The 25,449-nt window shown below is 38.7% G+C and overlaps 1 protein-coding gene across 3 annotated transcripts in view; it reads left to right on the forward strand.

Moving 5' to 3' along the window:
- Positions 1 to 23,019, forward strand: part of WASF3 (WASP family member 3) — a 114,807-nt gene extending 91,788 nt beyond the window's left edge. For 2 of the 3 annotated variants that reach the window (XM_037527063.2, XM_054701339.1), the window contains exons 6-10: positions 1,152 to 1,269; positions 4,933 to 5,108; positions 15,728 to 15,994; positions 17,253 to 17,617; positions 19,915 to 23,019. In XM_037527063.2, coding sequence (XP_037382960.1) covers positions 1,152 to 1,269; positions 4,933 to 5,108; positions 15,728 to 15,994; positions 17,253 to 17,617; positions 19,915 to 20,072 — 1,084 coding nt within the window. In that variant the 3' untranslated portion in view covers positions 20,073 to 23,019. Of the gene's footprint in view, positions 1 to 1,151; positions 1,270 to 4,932; positions 5,109 to 14,746; positions 14,914 to 15,727; positions 15,995 to 17,252; positions 17,618 to 19,914 lie in introns of all 3 variants that reach the window. The other variant, XM_037527064.2, reaches the window with a different exon arrangement.
- Positions 23,020 to 25,449: the final 2,430 nt, after the last annotated feature.

The raw sequence follows: 25,449 nt of genomic DNA on the forward strand, positions 1-25,449 counted from the left end.
TTATTTCTTTATCTGAATTGAGAGTTTAGTGACATTTTTTACATTAATGTTATGAATAAAATCTGTAATCCAAGTTGGTTATCAATTAAAAAACTTGGAAAAGAAAGAAATGATTTCAAATAACCAATGGTTAAAGTATAGAGTGAATTGCACTGGTTCATAATTTTCAAACAGAGCAACCAGAATAACTCTCACAGGCCTTAGTATTTGATGATGAGAAGCTACCAGAACATGATATGGCAGGAACTTTAAAGATAGACGGTTTTTTACCCCTGCGTAGTTCAGTATGCTTTCTTTGACTATTTGGGCAGAAACTATTTCCTGTTCTCATTTCACTGATTTTTGTAGCCCTTACTTGCTTATATGGCTTATTGAAATAGGAATTCAAAATGTAATTCATTTGCTTCCTGTTGAAGGTAATCTGTAGGCCAAATATTTTTAAAACATGAATACAATGTTTAACTTTGTATCATGATTGTTTTGAGCTTTACAGCTTTGGATTCATATTGGCTGCTTTATTGTTGGCTTTGTGATAAATGAATAACATAAAAATTTGATATATACTGTAGACCAAATTAATTGTAACAGTAATTGAAAATGAAATGTCTACAAGTAAGTGAATTTCCTTTGTGGGTTACTTCCACTTTAAAAATTCCATGCTTTGCCACTTTTTTCCTAGTTTCATTTATATACTATGGACATTCCGTTTCTTTCCTATAAATTAAATTTATAGATGTCGAGCAAACTTGAGTGAGAGAAAGGGTCAGAGAATTACTAATTTTTCTTCTAATAGCATTGAAGCTCCATATTTATAAGTGAATTAATATGTACTGGAAATTCGTTCATCTCTGTATGTAGCCCTCTGTTGGAATAAACAAAATATTTCCTGAAATAGTTGAGGTATTAAATACCTCAGCTGCTTTTTATGACCCGTATATTGACTTTTGGAGCACTTTTTATATTTAAAGCTTAGAATAAGTTGCTGTTCTGCATATTTATGTTTTTTCAAATGAGGAAATTTGAGAGACTTAATGTATAATACAATTGGATATCACATGCAGATTTTGTAATCTTATGAGTTATGAGTTCACTCATGAAAATATCTAACACTCTTTCTTTTTTCTCCTAACTTATAATAAATTGATTTATAGAGATGATAAAAAGGATGGGCTGAAGTTCTATACTGATCCTTCCTATTTCTTTGACCTCTGGAAAGAAAAAATGCTACAGGATACAGAAGACAAAAGGAAAGAGAAAAGGCGTCAAAAGGTAAATAATTTCAGTATGGGAAATGTACATACAAATGTGTAAGTAGGATTCTTGTTCAGAAATAAATCAGTAAATATTTAAATGGTTGAGATGTTGGATTTAGTGCTGCAGTTTTTTAGAGGTTGCAGTTTTCACAGGAAGGTACTGACAGTTCAGTAACACAATAATACTCTTTTTCAATAAATACTATCTGATTTATTCTCTTAACACTTGCTTTGCTTTAACAAAAGCAGTGGCTGAAGTTCAGTTGTATTTGCATTTGTGTTTCATAACCTTCGTCCTTCTGCTCTGTCAAATTTTATGAAGCACTTAACATTTCATGTCAGATGTAATTATGTGCTTTTCAACATTGCATTACCACCTAGCTGTAACTAAGACCTTGGTGAGTTCATAGGATTTAAAAATGTGTATGATCGACACTTTCAGGGGGTCGTAGTTAGATTCCCTGTGATAGGCTGGTCACAGACAAGAGAAATGTAATCTGAAGATTGAGAAGCATCTGCACAGCAAATCCTCATAGGAGGACAAGCCCACTTTGCTCAGGTTTAGGGACTTCTGTTGTGAAAAGTGTTCCTTTGATGTCCAGAAAATGGATTTAAACTATTCGGAAGAGTTAAATCTCTGAGGGCAAATATCTGCAAAGACTTTCATATGTAAGCTATATTTTGAAAAAGTGATTTGCTTTTCTCATATTAGCGTGCTTTAGATAAGAGAAAAACTTAGTAGTTTATGGGTTAGTGGCCTTAAGATTTTGAGGCATTTATGTGTACTGGCCCTGTAGGAATGGAAGAGGATTTAAGGCTTGGGAATATGGAAACAAGTATTATATCACCAAGTATAGATAGTAGAAATGGTTACCCAAAGTGAGCATGTGGTGAACGTGTCCACATGTGAGGGTGAAAAGGGGGTGCTGGAAGGCAGATGAGTTGGTGTTTTCAGAATGAGGCACCTTCTAAGAACTTGCTGCTGACATTTTGGGGTAGGAAACAGTTTGAAATATTTTAGGCAACTTAAAGTAGGGTTTTGTCACTGAAGTATAGATGCAGCACTGTTAACAGTTTGTCATAGTTGTTTCACCTGTGTGTGGAAGGGAGTGGGTTCTGTGTGTGTGTGTATGTCTTGTGTATTGATGGAATAGAGGTTATCGACCACTAAAAAAGTTGAGATGTAAAACTTAATCTCTAAATATGTCAGGATACATGTCTTAAAAATAAAATGACAGTTATTAATTAAATACAGTGGTTCTTATTTAGGATATATGTTGAAATTTGGTTCTTATTTAGGATATATGTTGAAATGTCCTCATTTGCCTCCCCCCCTCCATTTGTTTTTAAAAATATATAAACAATACCTGCTTGTTATAAAGTGCTGAAATTACACTGATTTAAATACAAGGTTAGAAATTTGGGGGATAAATTTTTCTCTTCCCTGGGTGTAACTAGCCAATGTAATAGTTTGATGTATATATTTTTAACCCTTTTAAGCATTCATAAATATATGTATGCATGTTTCACAAAGGTTTTTGTATGCAGATTGTACTGCAGTATTAATGTATTATAAACTATTTACCCACTAGAATATTAATAAATATTTAGGTTATTTCTAAATTTGGTGTTATTACAGTATAGCTATGGAACTCCCTGTACTCATGTGGAGATATTTCTTCAAGGTAAATTTCTAGAAGTCAGATGTGAGTTTTAAATTTTTAAGAACCATCATATTGCCCCCCCCCATCTTTAAAAGACTTAACTAGTTTATGCTCTCACCAGGTCTCCTCCAGTCCTGGATATTACTATTTTTACTATTATTAATGATGAGCACCCCTGAAATCCAATTTCCAACACATATTTTCATATCTTTTTGAACTATATATATATATTTTTTTTTTCTGTGAATTCCATGTTCACATCCTTCGCCAGTGTATTTTCTAAGCTTCCTGACTATCTGAAAATATGGAGCCTAATTCTCCATCTTCACTGCCACCCTAAGCAATGACATCCTCATGATCATCTGAGCAGCTTTCTAACTGGTCTCCCTACCTTTCCCCTTTCTTACCTTTTCTCGCAACATAGATCTTTTCAAATAACTCCTCAGTATGTGAGCCCCTCCTTTCCCATTCTTCAGTGGTTCTCCATTGCTCCTGGGATAAAAAAAAAACACCTTTTAGCATAATCTTCAGGGTCTTTCCAACTCACAGATTTTGGGAGTCATTCATTTGCCTTTGTTTTGTTTCTCCTAATAAATATCCTCTTCAGATTTGTTGCATGTTGTGTCACCTTGGCATGCTTCATACCCATCCTCCCAAAAAGTCAGTGCCTACTTGTCTACAGATCTTGTGTCTCCGTCACTCCAGGTGTCCCACCCTGACTTTAAGGATAGATAGCATTCTATACAGGATACATTTATGTTTTACCACATTGTGTGATTAGACATTTATTTGTGTAATTTTGTAGGCTTCTCTTATTGGACTGCTAGCTCAAGGAGGGTGAAAAGTGTTTTCTGTCTGCCATTTGTACCATCAGTACCTGGCATAGGGCCTGGGACATAATAACCACTGCAGGTGCACCCAGAATTGATCGTTACCAGCATTCCTGAGCATGTGCTCTGTGGACAAGCATGTGTGGAGGTCCTGTCAGGGAGCCATAGCATGCAAAGGCATGCAGTCTCATCCTTAAAATTACACATAGAATAACTGTCCTCCCTTGCAAATATCCTTGCAGGACCCAGTATTTATCAAATATATTTTGGGGGCCAGGGGGGACAAAGTAGGACTGGTATAGGAAGGATTCTTTATAAGGGACGGTAAGTTTTTATTTATTTATTTATTTTGTTTCTGTTAAGATAGTTGCAGGGTTAGTTTATTTTTTATTTATTTATTTTTTTTTTAAATAGAGGCATGTTTTATTTATTTATTTGTTTGTTTGTTTGTTCGTTTATACATGCACTGGGTACAGTCAGAAGCACGGGAGGGTGAGAGAATTCACCAGAGCCAGAGCAGGGAGCAGAGCAGGCAGAAGGACCGAAGTACACTGCTGAGGGGAGCAGCGGGCGGCAGGAGAGGTCTGCGCACCATGTGGGACCCTCCTCCGGTGGCTGGGGAGCAGCCGGGGATCAAACCGGCGCGGCAGAGGCCGCGGGCAACTTCGCAACCCAGCGCTCAACCGCTGCGCCACCGGGGAAGCCCAGGGTTAGTTTAAATAGTTGTAATAATCCTTTAGAAAGTAGAAACAGAATGCTTTGAATTATTCTTTGAAAGAAGATTGTATGTGAACAAGTCAGTCAAAACCATGAAATGGTGGGAAATGACATCTGTGTGTGGTGTTAGAGATTTCATCTATACAACAGATCTAGAAGATCAGTACATTTGAAACAAACTACAAGCCTAGTAAAGTGGGAACTTTTTACTAAAAATGATGGTAAGTAACTCATCATTGCGGCACCGTAAGTTTCATTTATCTGGTTAAATAGTTATCCATTATTTACATTGGGTTTGTGCTGGTAAGAGAGTACGTGCTGTGTCAGCATTTTCTTAACAGTGTGATGGAAATGGGAATGTCTCTTGTCTGTATATCAGGCTTGTTCCCATGCATTATAACTGCATTTAACCTGCTGTTTTCCTTTCCCTTCTGTCTCACATGCTTGCTTTCTTTTCCTGGACATCAGGAGCAAAAGCGTATAGATGGCACAACCCGTGAGGTGAAAAAGGTTAGAAAAGCCAGAAACAGGCGCCAGGAGTGGAATATGATGGCATATGACAAAGAGCTTAGACCCGACAACAGGTTGTCTCAGAGTGTGTACCACGGCGCATCTTCCGAGGGATCCCTGTCCCCAGATACTAGGTGTGTGTGCGTGTGTTGTAGCCAAGCTTCTAAGTAGTATTTTTGGTTTTATTAAATGTCAGACATGCACCATTAGCTTTGGTGTGTATATGGGCCACACAGCATGTTTCAAAAGTTTGCCTAAAAATGAATTTTTTATATGTGTGTGTGTGTATATATATGTATAGGCTGAGAATATTTTAAAACAGCTTTATTTTACATTCCATTACTTCATGTGACTTTCTGTCTCTGATTTGAGTTTATCATTCATTTAATCTAGCTATAGTGTTTTAACATTGATTCTGAATTTGTCCTTAGTAACTGCCAATGACTTAAACATTTTAATTTTAGTCATTTAATACTCTTGAATTTCCTTTGTCACTTGAAGTCTAAAAATGTTTGGTAGGTGGTAGTTGATATGATGAATAACTTCATTGGTTTTTCTTAAAACCTTTTTAAAAAGTGATGCACAAAGGGTAATTTTTTTCTTCAACTAATCTTATGTGTTCTGATTTTAGGAGAAGAATTCTGTTGGAGCTTACTTATTAATTTCTAAGCAATTGAAGTAAAGATATTTCTTACAGGTGTGAACGATGTGGTCACTAAGGAAATGACTAGTTGATTTTAACTTGTGGTTTAATTTTCTATTACTGCTATTGTGAAATTGTAGCCTCCGTTTGCATAAACTCTCAAAGCCTTCCATCGGCATTTAAAAATTTGACACGTATTTCTTATGTGATTCAAGAACATTTCAAACACAACCTGAACCTAGCATTATATCTGTACCTTAGTATTTTTATTAACATTTAATACCCTCATTGTTTAGCACTGACTCTCACATACAGAAGGTGCTTAATATTTGATGATTATAATACACGTAGTATTCCTGCCCCAGAAGTTCTGTAAGTCATTGGTTGGCAACCATTAGGTAATTTTTCTGTATAAGCTATCTGTTAAATACTAGAGAAAAATTATAACTTAAACTGAAATCTAGCCTCAAGTTTGAATCTTTTCATTAGATTATTTCTACAGACAGGAAGAATGATGATAGAAACCTGCTTACTTATAACTACCAAGAGGTCAATTTACTCTTTTATTTTTTTCCAGCTAACTTAGTTGTGATTATTTAGTCATGCAAAACAGATACTGTATTTTATAATACTCAATATATAATCTTTTAACAGATGCAGGTTGAGAAATGACTTTTTAAACCCTCAGTTCAATGATATTTTAGCGATTGAGATTAGATTGTTCTATGTTGGGTATAAAACTGATGGTCATTTGGGTTATTTAATATTCTGTTTTTATATTGCTCTGGTATTCCTTTTTTCTTATTTTTCAAATAGCAAATATAATCATAAGTTTTATACCTTTTCAAAAATAAAGTAGTAATTCCATTTTTCTCATACTAATTTCCATAGACCCTTTTTGTATATATGCACCAGAAAAATACATGCTAGTTCAACAGTGACAAGGATTATAGCCCTTAATTTAGAAATTTAATTTTTATTTTACTAGATGGTCCCATTTTTTCTTAGTATAAAATAAGGTTTTTATATTTGGAAATTACAGACAAAAATCTTTATGTGAATCATTTCTTTAATAACAGTTATGTTAGTAAGGTACAAAATACAGTATTTGTAGTCAGGTAATAGTTACACTGTCTTTTTTTAAATATAGCATTTAGTTTTTATTGCAATAACACTGGTTTACAATACTATGTATGTTTTAGGGTAACAGGTTCATGCCTCTTCAGATGTATGTTTCCACACCACATCCATCATCAAAGCACCCATGAACCTCCAGTGCAAACCCCCTTTGTGCCCCATCTCCACCCCTATAGTAGCCTCAATTCTGCAGTCATCTTTCTAGGGATTGTTTTTGTTTCATTTTATGTGTTCCTTTGTTCTGTTTCTTTGTATATTATGTATGAATGAAAGCATCTGGTATTTGTCTTTCTCCTTCTGATTTATTTTGCATATTCCCCTCCAGCACCATCCATGTTATTGCAAGATTTCATCTCATTATCGCTGAGTGGTATCCACTCAGCTTTATCCACTCATCTCCCTTTGGGTACTTACGTTGTTAACATAACTTGACTATTTCAGATAGTGTTGCAATGAACATAGGAGTGCATATATCCCTTTGCATGGACATTTTTGCATTCCTTGGATAAATACCAAGTGGAATTGCTGAATCATATATCTATTTTTTAATATTTTGAATAACTTCCATATTGCTTTTCATAGAGGCTGGAGCTATCTACATTCTCACCAGTGGTACATGAGGGTTCCTTTTTCTCCATACTATCACCAACATTTGTAAATTCTGTTGTTTTGGTTTCTTTTTTAAATATGGGCCATTCTCACAGGAGTGAAACAGTATCTCATTGTGGTTTTGTATTGCATTTCCCTGATAAGTAATGTTGAACATTTTTTCATGTGCTTGTTGGCCATCTGTATGTCGTCTTTGCAGAAGCGTCTATTTAGCTCTTCTTCCCATTTTTTAAACATGTTCCTTGTTTTCTTTTTGTTGAGTTATATGAGTTCTTTGTAAATCTTGGATATTAGCCCCTTGACATATGAATGCTGTACAGATATTTTCTCCCATGCCACAGGATACCTTTTCATTCTTATGATGATTTATTTTGCTGTGCAGATACTTTTTAGTTTGATATAGTCCTATTTGCTTAGTTTTGCTTTTGTTTTTCTTGTTGTTAGTGTCTCGTCACCAAAGATTATCACAGAAACCAATGTTGTGGAGTTTTTGCCCATTTTTTCTTGTATGTGTTTTATGATTTCTGCTCTTACATAGAAGACTTTGATACAGTTTGACTTAATTTTTGCGTATAGTGTAGGAGAGTAGACTAATTTCATTTCATTTTTTTCATGTAGCTTTCTAGTTTTGCCAACATCATTTGGCAAAATGATGAGGCTTTCCTTTCTCCTTTGATTACTTTTAATTCCTTTGTTGTAGATTAACTTCATATAAATGTGGTTTTTTTCTGGGCTTCCAATTGTGTTCCATTGGTTTGTGTGTCTGTTTTCATTCCAGTACCATACTGTTTTGATTTGTGTAGCCTTGTAGAATGGTTTGAAGTCTAGGCATGTGATAACTTCTGTTTCTTTACATTTTTGTCAAATTTTACCTTGGCTATTTGGGTTGTTTTGTGTTTCATATAAATTTGAGTGATGTTTGCTATATTTTTTAACCTGTATATTGCTTTGGATAAGGTGGAATTTTAAATCTTCCAATCCTTGAGTATGTAATATCTTTCCATTTCTTTGTGTCCCCTATTTGTTTAACAGTGTCTTGTCATTTTCACTGAATAAGTCTTTAACCTCTTTTGTTAGATTTATTCCTAGGTATTTAATATTTTATAATGCAACTGTAAAGTGGGATTATTTTATTGATTTCTTTCTCTTCTGGTATGTTATTTGCATGTAGGAATGTAATGACTTTTGACTTTGAGATTGACACCTTGTGGATTTAGTGTTTCTGATAGATTTTTTAGTGGCATCCTTAGATTTTATATATATGTGTGTGTGTGTATATATATGTATAGACATATAGTATATACAAATAGTGATAGTTTTGTTTATATGTATATACAAATAGTATATACAAATATGTATATATAAATAGTATAGATATGTATATACAAATAGTATAGCATATACTATAGTATAGTATATAGTATATAGTGTATATATAGTATATATATAGTGTATATATAGTGTATATATATACTATACTATACTATATATAGTATATATAGTATATATATACTATATATACTATATATAGTATAGTATAGTATATAGTATATACTATTTATATATACATATCTATACTATTTGTATATACATATATGTATATACAAATAGTATATGTATATACAAATAGTATAGCTATGTATATACAAATAGTGATAGTTTTAAGTCTTTCCTATTTGGAATCCTTTTATAGCTTTCTCTTGAATCTACTTGCTTTGGCTAGGACTTCCAATATCATGTTTATATTAGAGATGAGAGTGGACATCCTTGTTATGTACCTGATATTAGAAGAAATGCTTTCAGTTTCTCACCATTGAGTAGTTGTGGGTTGATGTTAGTTGTGGGTTTCTCACATAGACCTTTATTAGGTTGTTGCATGTTCTTTCAGTCCCCATTTACTGAGAGTTTTTATCATGAATAGATGCTTCCCAAATGTGTTCTCTGCATCTGTTGATATAATCATATGATTTTTGGTTTTCTTTTGGTAGATATGGTTAATTACATTGATTTGTGTATGTTGACCTGTTCTTGCATCCCAGGAATAAATCCCACTTGGATGTGATGTATGATTTTTTTTTTTTTTGAAGATTTATTTACACAAGCACTGGGTACAGTCAGAAGCATGGGAGGGTGAGAGAATTCACCAAAGCCAGAGCAGGGAACAGAACAGGCAGGCTGACAAAATACACTGCTGAGGGACGCAGCGGGCATGGCAAAAGAGGTCTGTTGCACCATGAGGGACCCTTGCCGGTGGCTGGGGATCGAACTGTCGCTTCAGAGACTGCGGGCAGCTTCGCAGCCCAGCGCTCAACCACTGCACCACCAGGGGAGGCCCGTATGATTTTTTTCAACGTATTATTGAATTCAGTTTGCTGAGATTTGTTGAGGACTTTTGCATCTGTGTTCATCATGAATATGTCTATAGTTTTCTTTTTTGTGAGGTGCTTGTCTGCTTTTGGTATCAGAGTAATAATGGTTTCATAAAACATGTTTGAAAGTATTCCCTCTTCTTCAGATTTGTTGAAGAGTTGATGGATAGGTACTAATTCCTCTTTGAAGGTTTTGCAGAACTCACTAGAGAAAACTTCTGTTTCTGGGCTTTTGTTTTTCATTAGGTTTTTGATTACTTTTTCATATTTCTTGCTTGTAATTGGTCTGTTCAGGTAGATCTGTCCATTGATGTGAGTGGGGTGTGTAAGTCTCCTACCTACTGAGTTGTAGCCAATATCTCCTTTTAGATTTGTTAATAGTTGTTTCATATTTTCTGTTCGTTCATTTTGTGTATATATTTCAATGATTATTATGTCTCTCTGATGTATTGATCCCTTAATATCATATAGTGTCCATCCATGTCTCTTGTTACCTTTTTTAGTTTATTTCATCTGATATAAGTATGCCTATCCTTGCTCTTTTTTGCATCTCATTTGCTTGCAAATTGTTTGCCGCCCTTTTACCTTGAGCCTAAGTTTATCTTTGAAGCTCAGATAGGTATCCTGGAGACCACAGAGAGTTGGGTTTTATTTTTTGATCCAGCCAGACACTCTTTATTTTGATTGGTGAGTTCAGTTCATTTCCACTTGGAGTGATTATTGATATTATTTGATACCGCCATTTTTTCTTTAGTTTTCTAATTCTGTTTACTTTTTCAAGTTTTTGTGAATTTGCTTTGCTTTGCTTTGACTTAGATAGCAATGCTCCTTTCAATATTTCTTGTAGGGGAGGTCTAGTGCTTGCAAATTCCTTCAACTTTTGTTTGTCTGGGACACCTTTATTTCTCTCTCATATCTGAAAGAGTCTTGCAGGATTTAGTATTCTTGGCTGCCAGTTTTTGTCTTTGGATATTTGGAATACCTGATTCTATTCTCTCTTTGTCTGTAGTCTTTCTGCTAAGAAGTCTGATGTGAATACCTTTATTAGTTACCTGCTTTCCCCACCCCCACCTGCCCTTGGTATGCTTTCTTTATCTTGTACTTTTTTTTTAAAGATTTATTTATTTATGCATATAAGAACTGGGGTATAGACCAGAGGTGTGGGGGGTGAGAGGATTCACCAGAGACAGTGTGGGGAACAGAACAGGTGGATTGACTGAAATACACTGCTGAGGGGAGCTGCAGGCGAGTCAGGAGAGGTCTGCTGTGCCATGTGAGTAGTTCCCTGACCGGGGATCAAACTTGTGCTGGTGGCTGCAGATAGCTTCATAGGTTGCGTTTTAACCCCTTGAACCACCAGGGAGGCCCTTTAGCTTGTACTTTTTGCTAATTTCACTACCATGTGTATTGGAGTAGGTCTCATTGCTTTTGGGTAACCAGGTGTTCTTTCAGTTTCATGACATTGCATATTTAATTGCTTACCCAGGTGGGAAAAATTTTCCTCTATTTTCCTGATTAGACTCTCCTCCCCCACTTTTCCTTTTTAGGATACCATTACTTTTATGTTGGCTTTCTATGGTGTGGGATAGTTCTCAAATTGCCTCCATTTAAAAAAAAAAAAAAACATCTGTTTCGTCTTTCACTTGAGTCCTTATTGTATTACTGTCTTCTAGGTTACTGGTTTAGTCCTTCATTTGATCTACTTGGCTCCCATGAGTTCTTGATCTCTTTCATTGAACACTTTACCTCCTGAATTTCCATTATTTTCTTATTTAAGCATACAATTTCTACCTTCTGTTCTTTGATTTTATTTCTGAGCTCATTGATTTGTTTTTCTGAATTTTCTTCTATCTCTTTGATTAGTTTTCTGACTAATCAGACTTGACGTTCTGTCTCTTCAAGTTTCTTTATTATATAGCAGTTTTGAACTATCTTTTAGGGCGATATAATCTTCCATATTTTTGTGTTGAATTCTGTATCGTCATTCTCACCTTGTGATGGCATACTCTCTTGAGGTCTCATATCTCCAGGTGTTATATATTTTTGTTTCCTTGTTTTTCTACTTGAGATCTCCTTATGTTATTATTTTTAATATCTTCATCATTCAGTTATGGGTTAATTTATATTTCTTTTCCCACCAGTAGTGCTGTGGTTTTATTTTATTTATTTATTTGACCATTATTGGCTTCTGTATGTATTTAGATCTCTTGTAGTTGCTGAGTCTGCAGGGGTGGGCTTGGGTGGGGGGAATATGGATGGTTCCAGATATTGGTGTGGATGATTTAGGGTGGGACTGGCTTGTGGTTATAGCATCCCTGATATCCTTCCTCCCTAGTTTTTGAGATGAGAGACTTCAGCAGTTGATGTGCTCTCAATTTGCCTCGCATGGTAAACACCAGTCCCAGCTAGTAGGAAGGAGATGTTCAGATCATTGTGCTTGCTCTGGTATTATCTTTATAGGGGACACAACAAATGTGGAGCAACCCAGCTCATCCACAAGATTTTGCTCTCATCAGGTGTGTGTGCCTTCACCCAAACTCTGCTACCGCCTGCCCAGTGCCCCTGGCTGAGTTAATAGCTCTGCCACCAGTATCCCTAATCCAGACAGCTCCAGGCTCTTTTCTCTACCTACCTCCTGTCCTAGAGCTCCAGTCAATGGAGACCAAGCCCTGCTGCTGCCTCTTTCTGGGGCTGCCACAGCTGTTTCCCTTGGCAGGGCCTACCATCTATGCTGCTTGCCAGGCCTGCTCCACCTCTTCCTGGAGACTGCCAGTGTCCACAGCTTATGGGCTGCTTACCTGGCCCACTCTGCTTCTTTCCCAGACTTACTGCTTCTAAGCTGCTCGCTGGTCCTGCTCTGCTGCTTGCCAGATCCTGCCATGTCTGGACTGCTTGCCCATGCTGCTCCACTACTTGCTGGGATCAACCTGTGTCTACCAGGCCCTAATGTGTCCATGCAATCTGCCTGGGCCTTCTGGGCCCACAGCATCTGGGTTAATTGCCAGGCCCACTCCCCTATTTATTGGGGTCTCCCACGGCCTACCATACCTAGGCTATCATGTTCTATTATACTACTTTCCAGGCCTACCAGACCCACTGTGTCTGGGCTGACTCCTGGTCTCACTACACTACTTTTAGCCTTCTGCACCCCAGCTGTGTGCTGGGCTTATTCTTCTGCCCACTAGGGCCCTTCACTCCCACATGTTCCTTCTAAGGTGTGCTGTAATTGTCGGGTTTTCCTGCAGGGGCTGTTGACTGTGTTCTGCTGCAGTTTAGTTCTCAGTATATATGGAGGAGGTGAGCTTGGTGTCTTCTCTCTGCCACCATCTTGCCACTTCTTGCTATATTTTTATCCAGAAAAACTATTATTTGAATTTTAGTATATTTCTTTATGTTTCGTATTCTGTGCATGTGTCTTTCTTTTATAAAAATGAAATCATGCTGTTTTTTCTTTTAACTTTTATTTCTTACATTCATATTTTAAATATTATTTAGAAACAGAATTTTTAATGGTTATATCCTCTTATATAGGATAAGTGAGGGAAATTTGAATATTAGGTTTCATGGCAAGTGTATAAGTCATTCATATAAGTAATATATTTTAACCCAATTCACATAAACTAATTATAAATTTTTGCCCTCTCTATAGATTCTCAGGATGGTTTGAGCTAAGCATGATACGAGAATGGATAGCTCTCTTGCCTACCACCATTTCACCATCATTTGGGAGCATGTGATACCCCCAAGCTCAACTTTCATTGAGTTTTCCTCCCCATGTTCTGTTATATTACTGTGTTCCAACTCTGCTCGCCTGTGTACCCAGAAATTCTCGGGCAATTCCTATGATTCTCCCACTGAGTCTCTGCTGCTGTATCTACTTCCTACTGTTTCCTTATCATCTCCACCTCTGCTATTTTCTTCCTGTAACAGATTGTGGCCAAAGCTATGAAGCTGCAGGACCTCTCTCCTCACATTCACGTTGCTACAGTGTCTCCCATAGCCAATTTCTGTCTTCCCACTGGACAGTGCAGGCATTTTTTCCTTCCAGCAGTCACCCTGCTCCTCCCTTCTCCTGTAGCCTGCCAGTATCCCCTTTTTTTTAAAAAAAAAAAAAAAAGATTTATTCATACAAAAGCTGGGGTATAGGCCAGATATGCGGGGTGGGGGAGGTGGTGAGAGGAGCCACGGGCAAGTCAGGAGAGGTCTGCTGCACCATGTGGGTTGCTCCCTGGCCGACTGGGGATCGAACTTGTGCTGGAGGGCTACAGATTGCTTCATAGTGTGGTGCTTAACCCCTTGTGTCACCAGGGAGGCCCTGCCAGTGTCCCTTTTTATCTGAGCATTCACCCTTAAATTGGCCAGTCGCTGCTCTACCCCCCTTCAAAGTCCTGCCCTCCAGAGCTCTTCTGCTCTAATTTTCTACTTCAGATATCCTCTGTCCCTGTACTGTTCCATCTGACTATCCCCCTTTCTCTGGTCTCCTTTTAATCCTGTATCATAAAACCATTTTATAGGGATCGCACTCTAAATTATGTCAGATATTTACAATTTCTTGCCCTCAGTTCATCAGGAACACTCCATATTTTGTTAAATAATTTGCTTCCTTCAGAAAGTCGTGCACCCATCTAACAGTCATACACAGTCAAGCACATGTTATCAATGACTCCAGAGTTTTAGGTGTTTACATTTTTAAAATATGCTGAATCTAAATACAGGTCAGATTCTTCCCCCATTACAAATATTTTTAACTCTCTTGCTATCAGTTTGCGTAGTTTAAAAGACACACCTAATCTAGAATTTATATTGCAATTAGGGAAGAAAAAAAAAGTAAGTTATCATTATAGTGCAATTAGGGAAGGAGGGAAAAAAGCAATCTCTTCTCATTTAAAAAGCTTTTCTGTGTCGTGTGATGCTCCACTTAAGGGAAGCTGCTGTCTGAATTCCAAAGACGGTAATTCAGTTGATGACTCTGCTCCCTCTACATCCCCAACAAGTATTTGCCTGTTTCCTTCAGAGAGAGAAACACAAGCTGAATCCTAACAGAAACCAGCAAATAAATGTGAGAAAAGTAAGAACAAGAAAAGAAGAGTGGGAGAGAAGAAAAATGGGCATTGAGTTTATGAGTGACGCAAAGAAACTGGAGCAGGCAGGGAGCGCGAAAGAGGACAGGATGCCCAGAGGGTTCGTCACTTTGCTTTCTTGGTTTGCCAGCTGGGGTTGCCTGCCCTGCTTTAGCCATCATGAGAGGATGTGCAGTCCCCTTACTGACAATGTGTCCTGTAACCCTGGCCAGGAGCACGACTGCCCTTACTAACGCCCTTAGCCTACGCAGCTGCGCCACTCTAGAATCGTGTGCCCTCCCTAGGGCCTCCTGGCACCCCGGCTCCCTGCATCTCTCTGCACTCTGCTCCACTAATACAGGATGTCCTTTCCTTTCAGAGTTTCACGCTCAGCTGTGCACTCAAAGAAAACAAGAAGGCCTTTCCATCTTGCATCACTTTCTTTTCGGGCCAGATTTCTTCTATTAAAAAAGAAACATGATTCACTGTAATGCATTCTTGATTTCTTTTTCTGTTTATGTTTATCCACTTCACTTGCCATTTTATAATTTCTAATTATGTGCTGTCACTTTCATTGCCAGTGAAATACTCTGTTTTAGATGCTGTTTAAGTGAAATTTGTCTTATGTAACATTCTCTCTTAGAGAAAAGGTATGTTAAAATGCTGTCAGAGAGGAGCCAGGCTCTTTCCTGCTTGCCAGTCTGTTTGCCTTATTCAGTTCAAAGCTGTGAATCCGAATTCATGTAACCCTGCGGCTTGCTGCTAAAGTTGTCACGTTGCTGCTCAGAAGCTCTCATGGGACTAGACCTAGTTGGTAGTAAAGGAAATAAATATGTGACGTTTGTCCATTAATGATGTCATTATTCAAATATACACTTAAACCTGTTAGGAGAAATTGTTTTAATGTCTCCCATCCTTTTTTTCTTGCACATCAGGTCCCACGCATCAGATGTGACAGATTACTCTTACCCGGCTACTCCCAACCATTCTCTGCACCCGCAGCCTGTGACCCCTTCTTACGCGGCTGGTGATGCACCCCCACACGGACCAGCAAACCAGGCCCCTGAGCATGAGTACCGGCCCCCGTCTGCTTCGGCCAGGCACATGGCCCTGAATAGACCGCAGCAGCCACCGCCGCCTCCACCCCCACAGGCAGCAGAGGGCGCCCAGGCCTCCGCACCCCTGGCTCCATCGGACTATGGGTAACTCAGGGTCCTTGTGCTCTGGTCACTACTTGCTGATGCAGTGGATCTGGCTGTGTGTGGTTTAGGATTGTAACAGAATCATCTTACTTTAGAGGTCAGAATGTAGCCTAGAATGGCTGGCCAGGTTTGGATTCAATCAGTTAGCTCAAATTATAGGTTAAAAAATGCAATGTCATACTGCCCGTTTTTGGTTGCAGATATGTCTCAGGTGTATTCATTGTATACACAGTTCCGGTACACACATGTATGTACGTATTTTGAATGAATGATTAAGGCATTGACCAAAGGCAAAATGTCAACTTTGTGAACCTGCCCCAATCTACAAATTTCATTATATATGCTGGGTGGAACCACAGAAAATTGCCTTTACAAAAGGAACTCCAGGCATTGGCTTTTATACTTGTCCATCTAATCTCCTTATTGACCCTTAATTGGGCATCATTCTGTGACTAGACCTAGTTGGTCTTCATTTTCTGTCACTTGTTTTCAGGCACCTCCTAGAAAAGACCCCAGCAACCAAGTGTTTATTGATTTCAGCTCCTTTACTTTGATCAGCTGTTTTGAGCTCTCTCTCTTTGAGTTAACCCTAATCTCTAATGTGTTACTTCAGAGTCAGTGCCCAGGAAGGTTGACTATATACCTACTTTAACATGCACACTCTCCACTCCAGGACAGCATGTAGCTAAGCACCAGTCATTGTTGGTGCTCTTTACCTCCTGCTCCCCAGAATGTGTTCTGAGGTGCTTACCAGGTATCAGGAGAGAGGATCAGTGGCCCAGTTGGCTTGGGAAACTCTAGGCTAAGTAGAATTCAGCAAATTTCTTGGCTATAGCACTTACTTGTAGCCTTTGGTATTCTAATGAGTGCTGTGGAATTTCTATGGAGATGGGTTCAGAAATATAGAATTTTCCTGTTCTGAATGATCACAGAATCCTCATAAGGCAAGTTGTGAGCTACCAAGTACAACAAAGAATGTCTTTGTGTTACTATTCTTACCTCTCCAGTCATTATTTCATTCTGTACCTCCATAGAAAATTACTTTTTCACTAGTTATCTTTTTGGTATACTTCAGTAGATGTTCTTATATTCCATTATAACAAACAGCAGACCCGAAGTGTTGATATTTGCATTCTGCTGTTTTAAATCCCAGCGACATGTATTGTGTTTGGAGGAGACTGTTCTGTTAAGCATATTAGAATCTCAGAGGATGTGACCTGTGCTCCTTTAGTGACTCTGTGTTTCATCTCTCTATTAGGATGCTCCCAGCACAGATAATTGAATATTACAACCCCTCAGGACCACCACCTCCTCCACCACCTCCTATGATTCCTTCAGCACAAACTGCTTTCGTTAGTCCTCTCCAGATTCCCATGCAGCCCTCCTTCCCCACATCCGCTGGCTCCTCCTACACAGCTCCTCCTCACCCTCCCTCCACTGGGCTGGTGGTCACAGCTCCCCCACCTCCAGGCCCACCTCCTCCCCCACCAGGCCCCCCTGGGGCAGGCTCTTCTCTCTCCTCCTCCCCCATGCATGGCCCCCCAGTGGAGGCAAAGCGACAAGAAACTGCACAACCACCAATAAGTGATGCTCGAAGTGATCTTCTTGCTGCTATTCGAATGGGTAAGTGGAATACCCCAAGCACGTAGTTTGTTCTTAGCAAGAGATTTCTTTATATCTCCAACCAACTGGATAGCTTAGTCATCTCCAGATGACTTCTCTAAATTGATTTTAGAATAGAGTCAAAGGTGCCCATTAGATTTTTTTTATAAATAGTGGATATGCTTTTGCCAGTGCAAAGTCAACACATAATGATAAAGAATTGAGAATTCGGGAAAGCTTTACTTGATTGTAGCAAATATGATGAATTAATTAATTGGAACTTTTCTTGGCATTCTACTCTAAGGGTAAAAGTGTAGATGCAAGAAAGTGAATCTTAATGATTTAGGTATTTTTATTATTTATTTGTTTGTTTGTTTTTATTTAAATTTTATTTTTATATTCTCCATTTAGGTATTTTTAAAATCTAGGGTATGTTCTAGACTTTACATACTTTTATCTTGATGTGCAAAACTTGTAGTTTTTCAACATTTACTTAGTAGCAAAACTGTCCTCAGATGAAACTCCTACACTAAACCCCAGAACATGAAACATGGAGAACTTCTCTGGTCAAATCAGGGTTGGCCTGCCCTCAGAATCCCACATGAAGCATTAAACAATCACTTATTCCTTTTTTTTTTTTAACATTTATTTATTTATTTTATACAAGAACTGGGGTACAGGCCAGATGTGCAGAAGGGTGAGAGGATTCACCAGAGACAGAGTAGGGAACAGAACAGGCAGACTGACGAAATACACTGCTGAGGGGAGCAGCGGGCGAGGCAGGAGAGGTCTGCTGCACCATATGGGACCCTCGCCTGCCGGCTGGGATCAAACCATCACTATAGAGGTTGCGGACAACTTCACAGCGCGGCGCTCAACCACCTGCGCCACCAGGGGAGGCCCAAACAATCACTTATTCTTATTCTTAACTCCAGGCCTTGGCCCAGGTTGGTTGAGGGTCACTGACCAGCTATGGAAGTATTCCAAAGCTGCTCCTATGCTGAGGGTCATGTGGTTTCTTGGTCACAGTCTAATTGCTTCAGCCCAGAAGTGACTGAGGGCGTTTTGCTGCAGTGTCTGTGACAACTGAAGGGTGGTGGGATGCTCCTGCCTCTGCCTTCTGCTTGACACCCAGGAAACAGCCCTGACTGCAGGCCTTGCCCGCCCACAGATCTCATGGTCATGTTTCCTGAATGTCATTGGCACACTTTGATTTTATCAAGGAAAAGAGTCCCAAAGTTAATATCTTATTGGTAAATGAACTTGGGATCATAGTAGGACAGTGTTTTGAATTTTTACACCTGTCAGTCATGTCCTCTAAGACTTCATACAAAACTTAAATCTAATGATGAGGAAACACCTGATAAATACTAAGCAAGGGACATTCTACATAGATGTGCCTGTGTTCTTCAAAAACATGAAGGCCATAAGACACAATGACTGAAGAACTGCCCAGATTAAGGGACATTAAATGACACATGACAATTAATGGAATGGGTGATCCCATGTTGTATTACTCTTTTCATTTGCTATATTAGCTCTGTGGCAAAATTTAAATAAAATTTATGAAATAGATAATGGTAATATGTTTATACTAATAATCTGATGTTAATCTTTTAGTAAGTACACAGGAAATATTTTAGGGGCAAAGGAACATTATATGCCACTTACTCTCATATGGTTCAGAAAAAATGTCTGTGTGTATAAATGAGAATTGTGGGAAAAGATTGCTGGATGTAGAGTATGTGGACTGCCTTTCTTCTGCCAGCCCTTAAGCTATTCTTTAAATCTCAGTTACTTCAAAAGCCAAAGTTAAAGATTTTACACATTAAATCCTCACATTTCCCATTTTGTTACTTGTAAGCAAGGAAACTAAACAATTTTATTTCATATCCATTTTCAACAATAAGTGTTGAAACAAAGTTTTCTCAGTTATCTCCTAAGTTTAGTCAAGAGCCAGAAAAATGTGCTGTCATCCCAGATATATATGGGGGTCACTAGTCACAGTAAGTTTACTTTTAGTGGCTGCCATATTGGACTGTGTCGCTCTAGAATTTTTCTTAATGGTGGTCACACACTGAAGTCATAACTAATTTTTTATATTTCAATACATTACTGTGCTATAAAAAAATTTATGACTTTCAGTGCATATGCCTTTTTTTGATGTTTTTATGAAACTCAAGATTCCCCTTACATTTCCAAAATTTTTTAGTGTCGGAGTGGGGAAAAAGAAACAGCTAAATTAGTTTAGTTTTTTAAATTTTGGTAGGCAAAGGGATTTAATTCTCAACTTTCTTAACTCTGTATTTTGTCTCTAGGAATTCAGCTGAAAAAGGTGCAAGAGCAACGTGAGCAAGAAGCCAAGCGTGAGCCAGTAGGGAATGACGTGGCCACCATTCTGTCCAGACGCATTGCTGTGGAGTACAGCGACTCCGATGACGACTCAGAGTTTGATGAAAATGACTGGTCTGACTGAGATGGTGTGAGAGCAGGCCACACGCATCAGGTCAATGGCTGGTATGAGGCTGCTTGCCAGCCAGGAGACCGTGCGTCGGAAGTATTAAAAATCTTAAGTGGTCTCCACACCCAAATAGTGATATTATAACCCTGTAGCTTAGCAACTTTTGTATTAATAATGTGATATTGCTTTTGCACATCCAAATATTCTGGGTTTTTTCAGTATTTACTGTGTAATACTTAAGTGCCACTAAACATAGCAAATCGTGCTGCACTTGAGGAAATATGCTATAACTATTGCATTGTCCTGAAAACAGCATTTTGCTTCCTTTTTCTTGGCCATGAAAGTATTTAGTGCAGTTTGGGTTTTCTCTTATTGACCATTTCAATTTGGCAGACTCACTGTGTGTTTGTGAAGCTGCCTGGTGTTAGGTCTTTGCAAAATTAATGACTGTGCGTCAGAGTGATGTCTTCCAATCAGTAAGTGATATTGTTTCACCTGTTACTTTAAATGTGTTTCAAAAGAAGCTGGTTCTAGAGAGAATGATTTAACAAGCAAAGAGAATCAAATGTTTCTGCTTTCAGTTTCTTGGTTTGGTATCCTCTGTGAGTTTGAATGTTCTGTTGAATAATTTCATTTCTTTTGCACGCTCTTGTAAAATGTGAAATTAGAAGGGCCTTTTCAGGCAGGATTCCCTGTGGGCATTCACTTAGTAAATGCTTGATGATGATTTTTGTAAGAGGTTTTAGCGGTTCAGTAATAATGAAAATGAAGACCGAGGTCCTTTTTCCTTCAGGGACTGTTGGGGGTAACACTCAGAACAGTGGACATCCCTCACAGCTTGGGCACCAGCCAGGCAGAACAGACAGAAGAGCTGCAGAACCCAGCAGGACAATGGAGTGTCAGCCTGGTGCAGTGCCTGCTCATTCTCTTCCCCAAGCGGCAGGACCCAAACGAGGCCAGTTGGCCTTCTCTGCTCCAGGCCCGGCCAACCCGAGAGCACTTCAGATCACACCTCGCTTTCCTTGGTCTAGGTTTAGGCACAAGTCGATACTGACAGCTGTTCACGTTCCTGGCTCTGGCCAGAGTAAGCATCTGTCGCAAGCAGGGCCTTCTCGATCCTAGAAGCACACAGTTCTCTTTTCTCATATTGTCATTAGCACATTAAAATTTAAGAAGTACCTCACGAACTTGTCCCTATCGGACCAGTAGCTGTAGCAGATCACTGTCACTTTTGCCTTTCCCGTTCTTCCCACATGGTAATGCTGGACACCTATGGGGCACATTTTCCTCGCAAAGGCAGACCGTGGGGAGACCTAATCTTGTGATTCTGGATGAAGGATAACTTTGTTTAGAATAAATAAACGCCTCAGGCTTTGATTATAGATGTGACTTCACAAATATACTAAGACACTTTACTAAGGAATTCTGACAGTATTTCAAAGGGACGACAGTTATTAGTGACTCTCAGTTGTGATGAGGGATTGTTTAGTTAAAAACAAAGTGGTTTGGGTTGATGGTGGGAATGTAAACAGGACCATGACTGATGGAATTTTGTTAATGAGTTCTGAGGAAATCAACCGGCCCCCCAAGTCACGTCTGTGTGTCCCTGAGTGGACCCGGGTTTGACTTGGGGGTGGTGAGCATATGAAGCATAGACATTGGGTTTTAGTTGCATAGATTTTGGAAAGCCTGATGTCTGCATCCCCTTTCCTGGAGCACTCCCATACCACATGCGGAGTCTGCCGCTGTGCTGGCTGTTTGGGCACATGCTTCCTGGAACTAGTCACCCCTCAGTTGTCGTCATAATTTTATTGAATATTAGTAATAGCTATTAATGAACTTTTTAATTTCCCTTTTTTCCCCCAATGTAGAGGCCTACTGTGTTGGGACTTTTACCACATTCAGTCTTATTTTGTCTTCATTACAACATTTTGTGTTTTCACTGTTACTCAAGTTTTGCATAATTCTATAACTTATATTTGGTAATACTTCTTTGTTTTCAATGTCCCTTGTGTTCTCAGGATGGAGAGAACACATAAACATAAAGGTACTACCCATATCAGCATTTCTTCTATTTATATCTTATTACAATAAAATTAGTGGCACTTTATTCATAAATATTCATAAACCTGTTAATTATTAGTTGTCTTCCTATAGTTGAATCAGCAAGTTATTTTCAGCTTCTTTTTCTGACTAGTGAAAAAGCTTTTGCCCTGATGTGTTATATAGCCTGTAAAAGAATGGAAAGGAACTAAAACCCAATTTAGATTATTTTTGCAGTGTTTTTTCTCAGCAAATGTGATTTATTCTAAAATTTAAATCTAGAATTTTCCTGATGTTATTACATGAAAAAGTAAAGGTTTTGAATTTCCAGTTTCAGAAGTATTTACCAAAATAGCAGGAAAACATTCTCTGAATTTTACATTTAAAAATATTTATATATTATAAAGTTCCTTTAAGGTCTCCAGCTCCCCCCTCCCCATTTTAGTTTAATTTCTTGAGTTTTTTCATAGATTTAGGCCAAGGGGACAAGAAGATGACTCAGCACCACAGATTAGCTGAGCAAATGATTTTCCATCATTAGCCCCAAACCACATTTGGTACACTTGTTTTTCTTTTGTAAGTATACTTAGAGAATTAACATGTTCATTTCAGAAATATTTTAGAATATCAAAATCTTTTCTGAGCACGAAGTGGCTACGTTGTGAAAGTTTTGTAATAATTTGCAACTGAAATACATGATACATTTTAATCCATTAAAGACTAGTGGGAATGTATCAGCCAGAGTAGAAAGTAATTTTTGTTTTATAAATCAGAGTATCTGTCATCTTACAGTATTACCAATGCTGTTGTAAATTGAATATAAAGTGGTATTAAAAAGAAACATCTGTTAAACAATTTTTATCTGTTTGTATATCTTACTATAGATTATGTATAAGTAATATCTAAATAAAATCACACTTTTAACCCTAAAAGGTTTTGCTTGTTTATAATAATGTTATATGTTTAAGCCTTATTTTAGGGGGAGAAAAGAGGGGTTTGTTGGGGGTTTAAAGTAGGCTTTTCAGCATTAGATAATAGAAGATAACATTGGTTTCCATTTAAATTTCTTCATAATCTTTGTGTAATCAAAAATTTGGGTTGAATTTTGGGGTCACTCAGGGAAGATCTGATATAGGTAAAAACCATTCCAGATACCGAAAGCAACTTGTTCAGAAGCCCAAGGCAGCTTAACCAGTCTAGTGTCAATAATAATAGTGACTAACACTCTGTAGCATTCATTGCTTATGGGATGCTTTCTTTTAAGCCTTAAGATAATCCCTTAACATGGGCATTCTTTCTGATTTTCACGTACACGAGAACTAGAGTGAAGTTGTTTGCTCAAAAAGACTTGGATCTGAAACTCAAATCTGGGGCAGAACTGCATGTGGGAGCTGAGGTAGGTGTTGAGGCTGGGGAGGTAAATATGACTGCGTGAGGGAAAGCAGACTGGAGCTTAGACGTAGTGTAACATCTGCCTTGGATTGCATGTGCATGTGGTTTCTGACTGTGTAGAACCTGTCAGCCAGCATCGCAGCTGGCTCTTTGTGTAGTCACCCACCAGACGGTGGCTAGGTTACCTTACTCGTCTTGCATCCTGACAGCCTTAGTGCCGTGCCCAACCTGGTTGACAGTGAGCAGCTGCTTGTTGAAGATTAGATGGATTTCTGAGATACCAAGAAGTTGTGTGCAATTTAAAAATATGCAGTGCTTTACCATGTACCCTGTATGTTGTTATTAGTATTTGTCATTTGATGTGTGGCTTCCACTTGAGGTGTGTGCCCCATGAGACTGAGCTCAGTGAGCACAGTGCTCTTATTTACAGTTACTGCCTGTTTAACAAATAACAATGCCCGGAACCTAGTGGGTATCAATAAATATTTATTGGGTGATTCTTTTTTTTATTTATTTATACAAAAACTGGGGTATAGGCCAGAGGCATGGGAGAGTGAGAGGATTCACCAGAGACAGAGCGGGGAACAGAACAGGCAGACTGATGAAAAACACTGCTGCGGGGAGCAGTGGGCAAGACAGGAGAGGTCTGCTCGCCATGTGGGTTGCTCCAAAGCCAGCAGGGATCAAACCGGCTCTGCAGAGGCTGCGAACAGCTTCACAGTGCTGCACTCAACTGCCTGCACCACCTAAAAAAAGGGAGGCCCTTTTTTTTTTTTAAAGATTTATTTTTATACAAGAACTGGGGTACAGGCCAGATGCACAGGAGCGTGAGAGGATTCACGGGAGACAGAGCGGGAAACAGAACAGGTAGACTGATGAAATACACTGCTGAGGGGAGCAGCAGGCGAGACAGGAGAGGTCTGCTTGCCATGTGAGATTCTCTCCAGCCGGCTGGGCTCGAACCCGCGCTGCAGAGGCTGCGGACAGTTTCACAGTGCGGCGCTCAACTGCCTATGCCACCAGGGAGGTCCAGGGTGATTCTTGTTTATAAAGTAAAAGGGAAGGCTTCTTCATCAACAAATATGTGACAGTCTAATAAGAGCTTCAACTTGGTACTCAATGTAAAACACTTAGCAGACACTCAGTGGCTGTAGCCTTACTGTCATCTGTGTCGCTTGCTAGAGATAAGAGTACCCAGACTCTGCCCTCATGGAGTGTTTTGTCTAAAGAGAAAGTCAGCTACTAAATAATGTCAAATAAGTAATTTAAATCATTTTTATTTGTGTTTTGTTGGGATAGGGGTTGGCAGTGCCCTGTCTAATCTGCGGGCCGAGAGAAGCTGAGGGCTAAGAATGAACAGAAGTGAGATAGGGGCCAAGGGAGGAAATGATGTTCTCAATATGGTAAGGGGTGGTAATGGAACAAAGTATTAGTGAAATGGAGGAGCGAGTGGAGAATTGTTGTCACAACATGGTGGCTACTAAGATGAAGGAGCCTTCTGTGTCCAGCAGTTAAGAGTTGGAGCTTTTGAGCCAGCAGACACTGCCTCAGCTATCGCTGCAAACGAAGCAATCTCAGTGTTTCAACCTATTGCTTGTTCATTGATTCAGTAGCATCATGTCTTAGTACAAATGCTATAGTTAGAAGGCATCTTAAATCTACTTTCTTTTCTTTGTTTATATATGGAAGTTACCTTATTATTGCTCTGCTGACCTAGCTCTCTAGCATTAATGATGGGAAAACAATCGCTTGCATTATGAGTCTCAATACTTGGTCTCTTGCCTGTTCATTTTTTTTAATGGTGTTCTTTTCTGTTCTATGGGTAGATGTTTGAGAGTTAGGTAAATATTCCCCGACAACATTTTGCTATGAAATAATTGAAACCTACAAAAAGTTTAATAAGTGCCATATGTCCATATCTATCCATCAGTCCACCTTATTTGAAACTACATTTCAA

Source organism: Talpa occidentalis, unplaced genomic scaffold (genome assembly GCF_014898055.3).
Source record: "Talpa occidentalis isolate TD23 unplaced genomic scaffold, MPIMG_talOcc4v2.1 talOcc4.5, whole genome shotgun sequence".
Classification (NCBI taxonomy): Eukaryota; Metazoa; Chordata; class Mammalia; order Eulipotyphla; family Talpidae; genus Talpa; species Talpa occidentalis.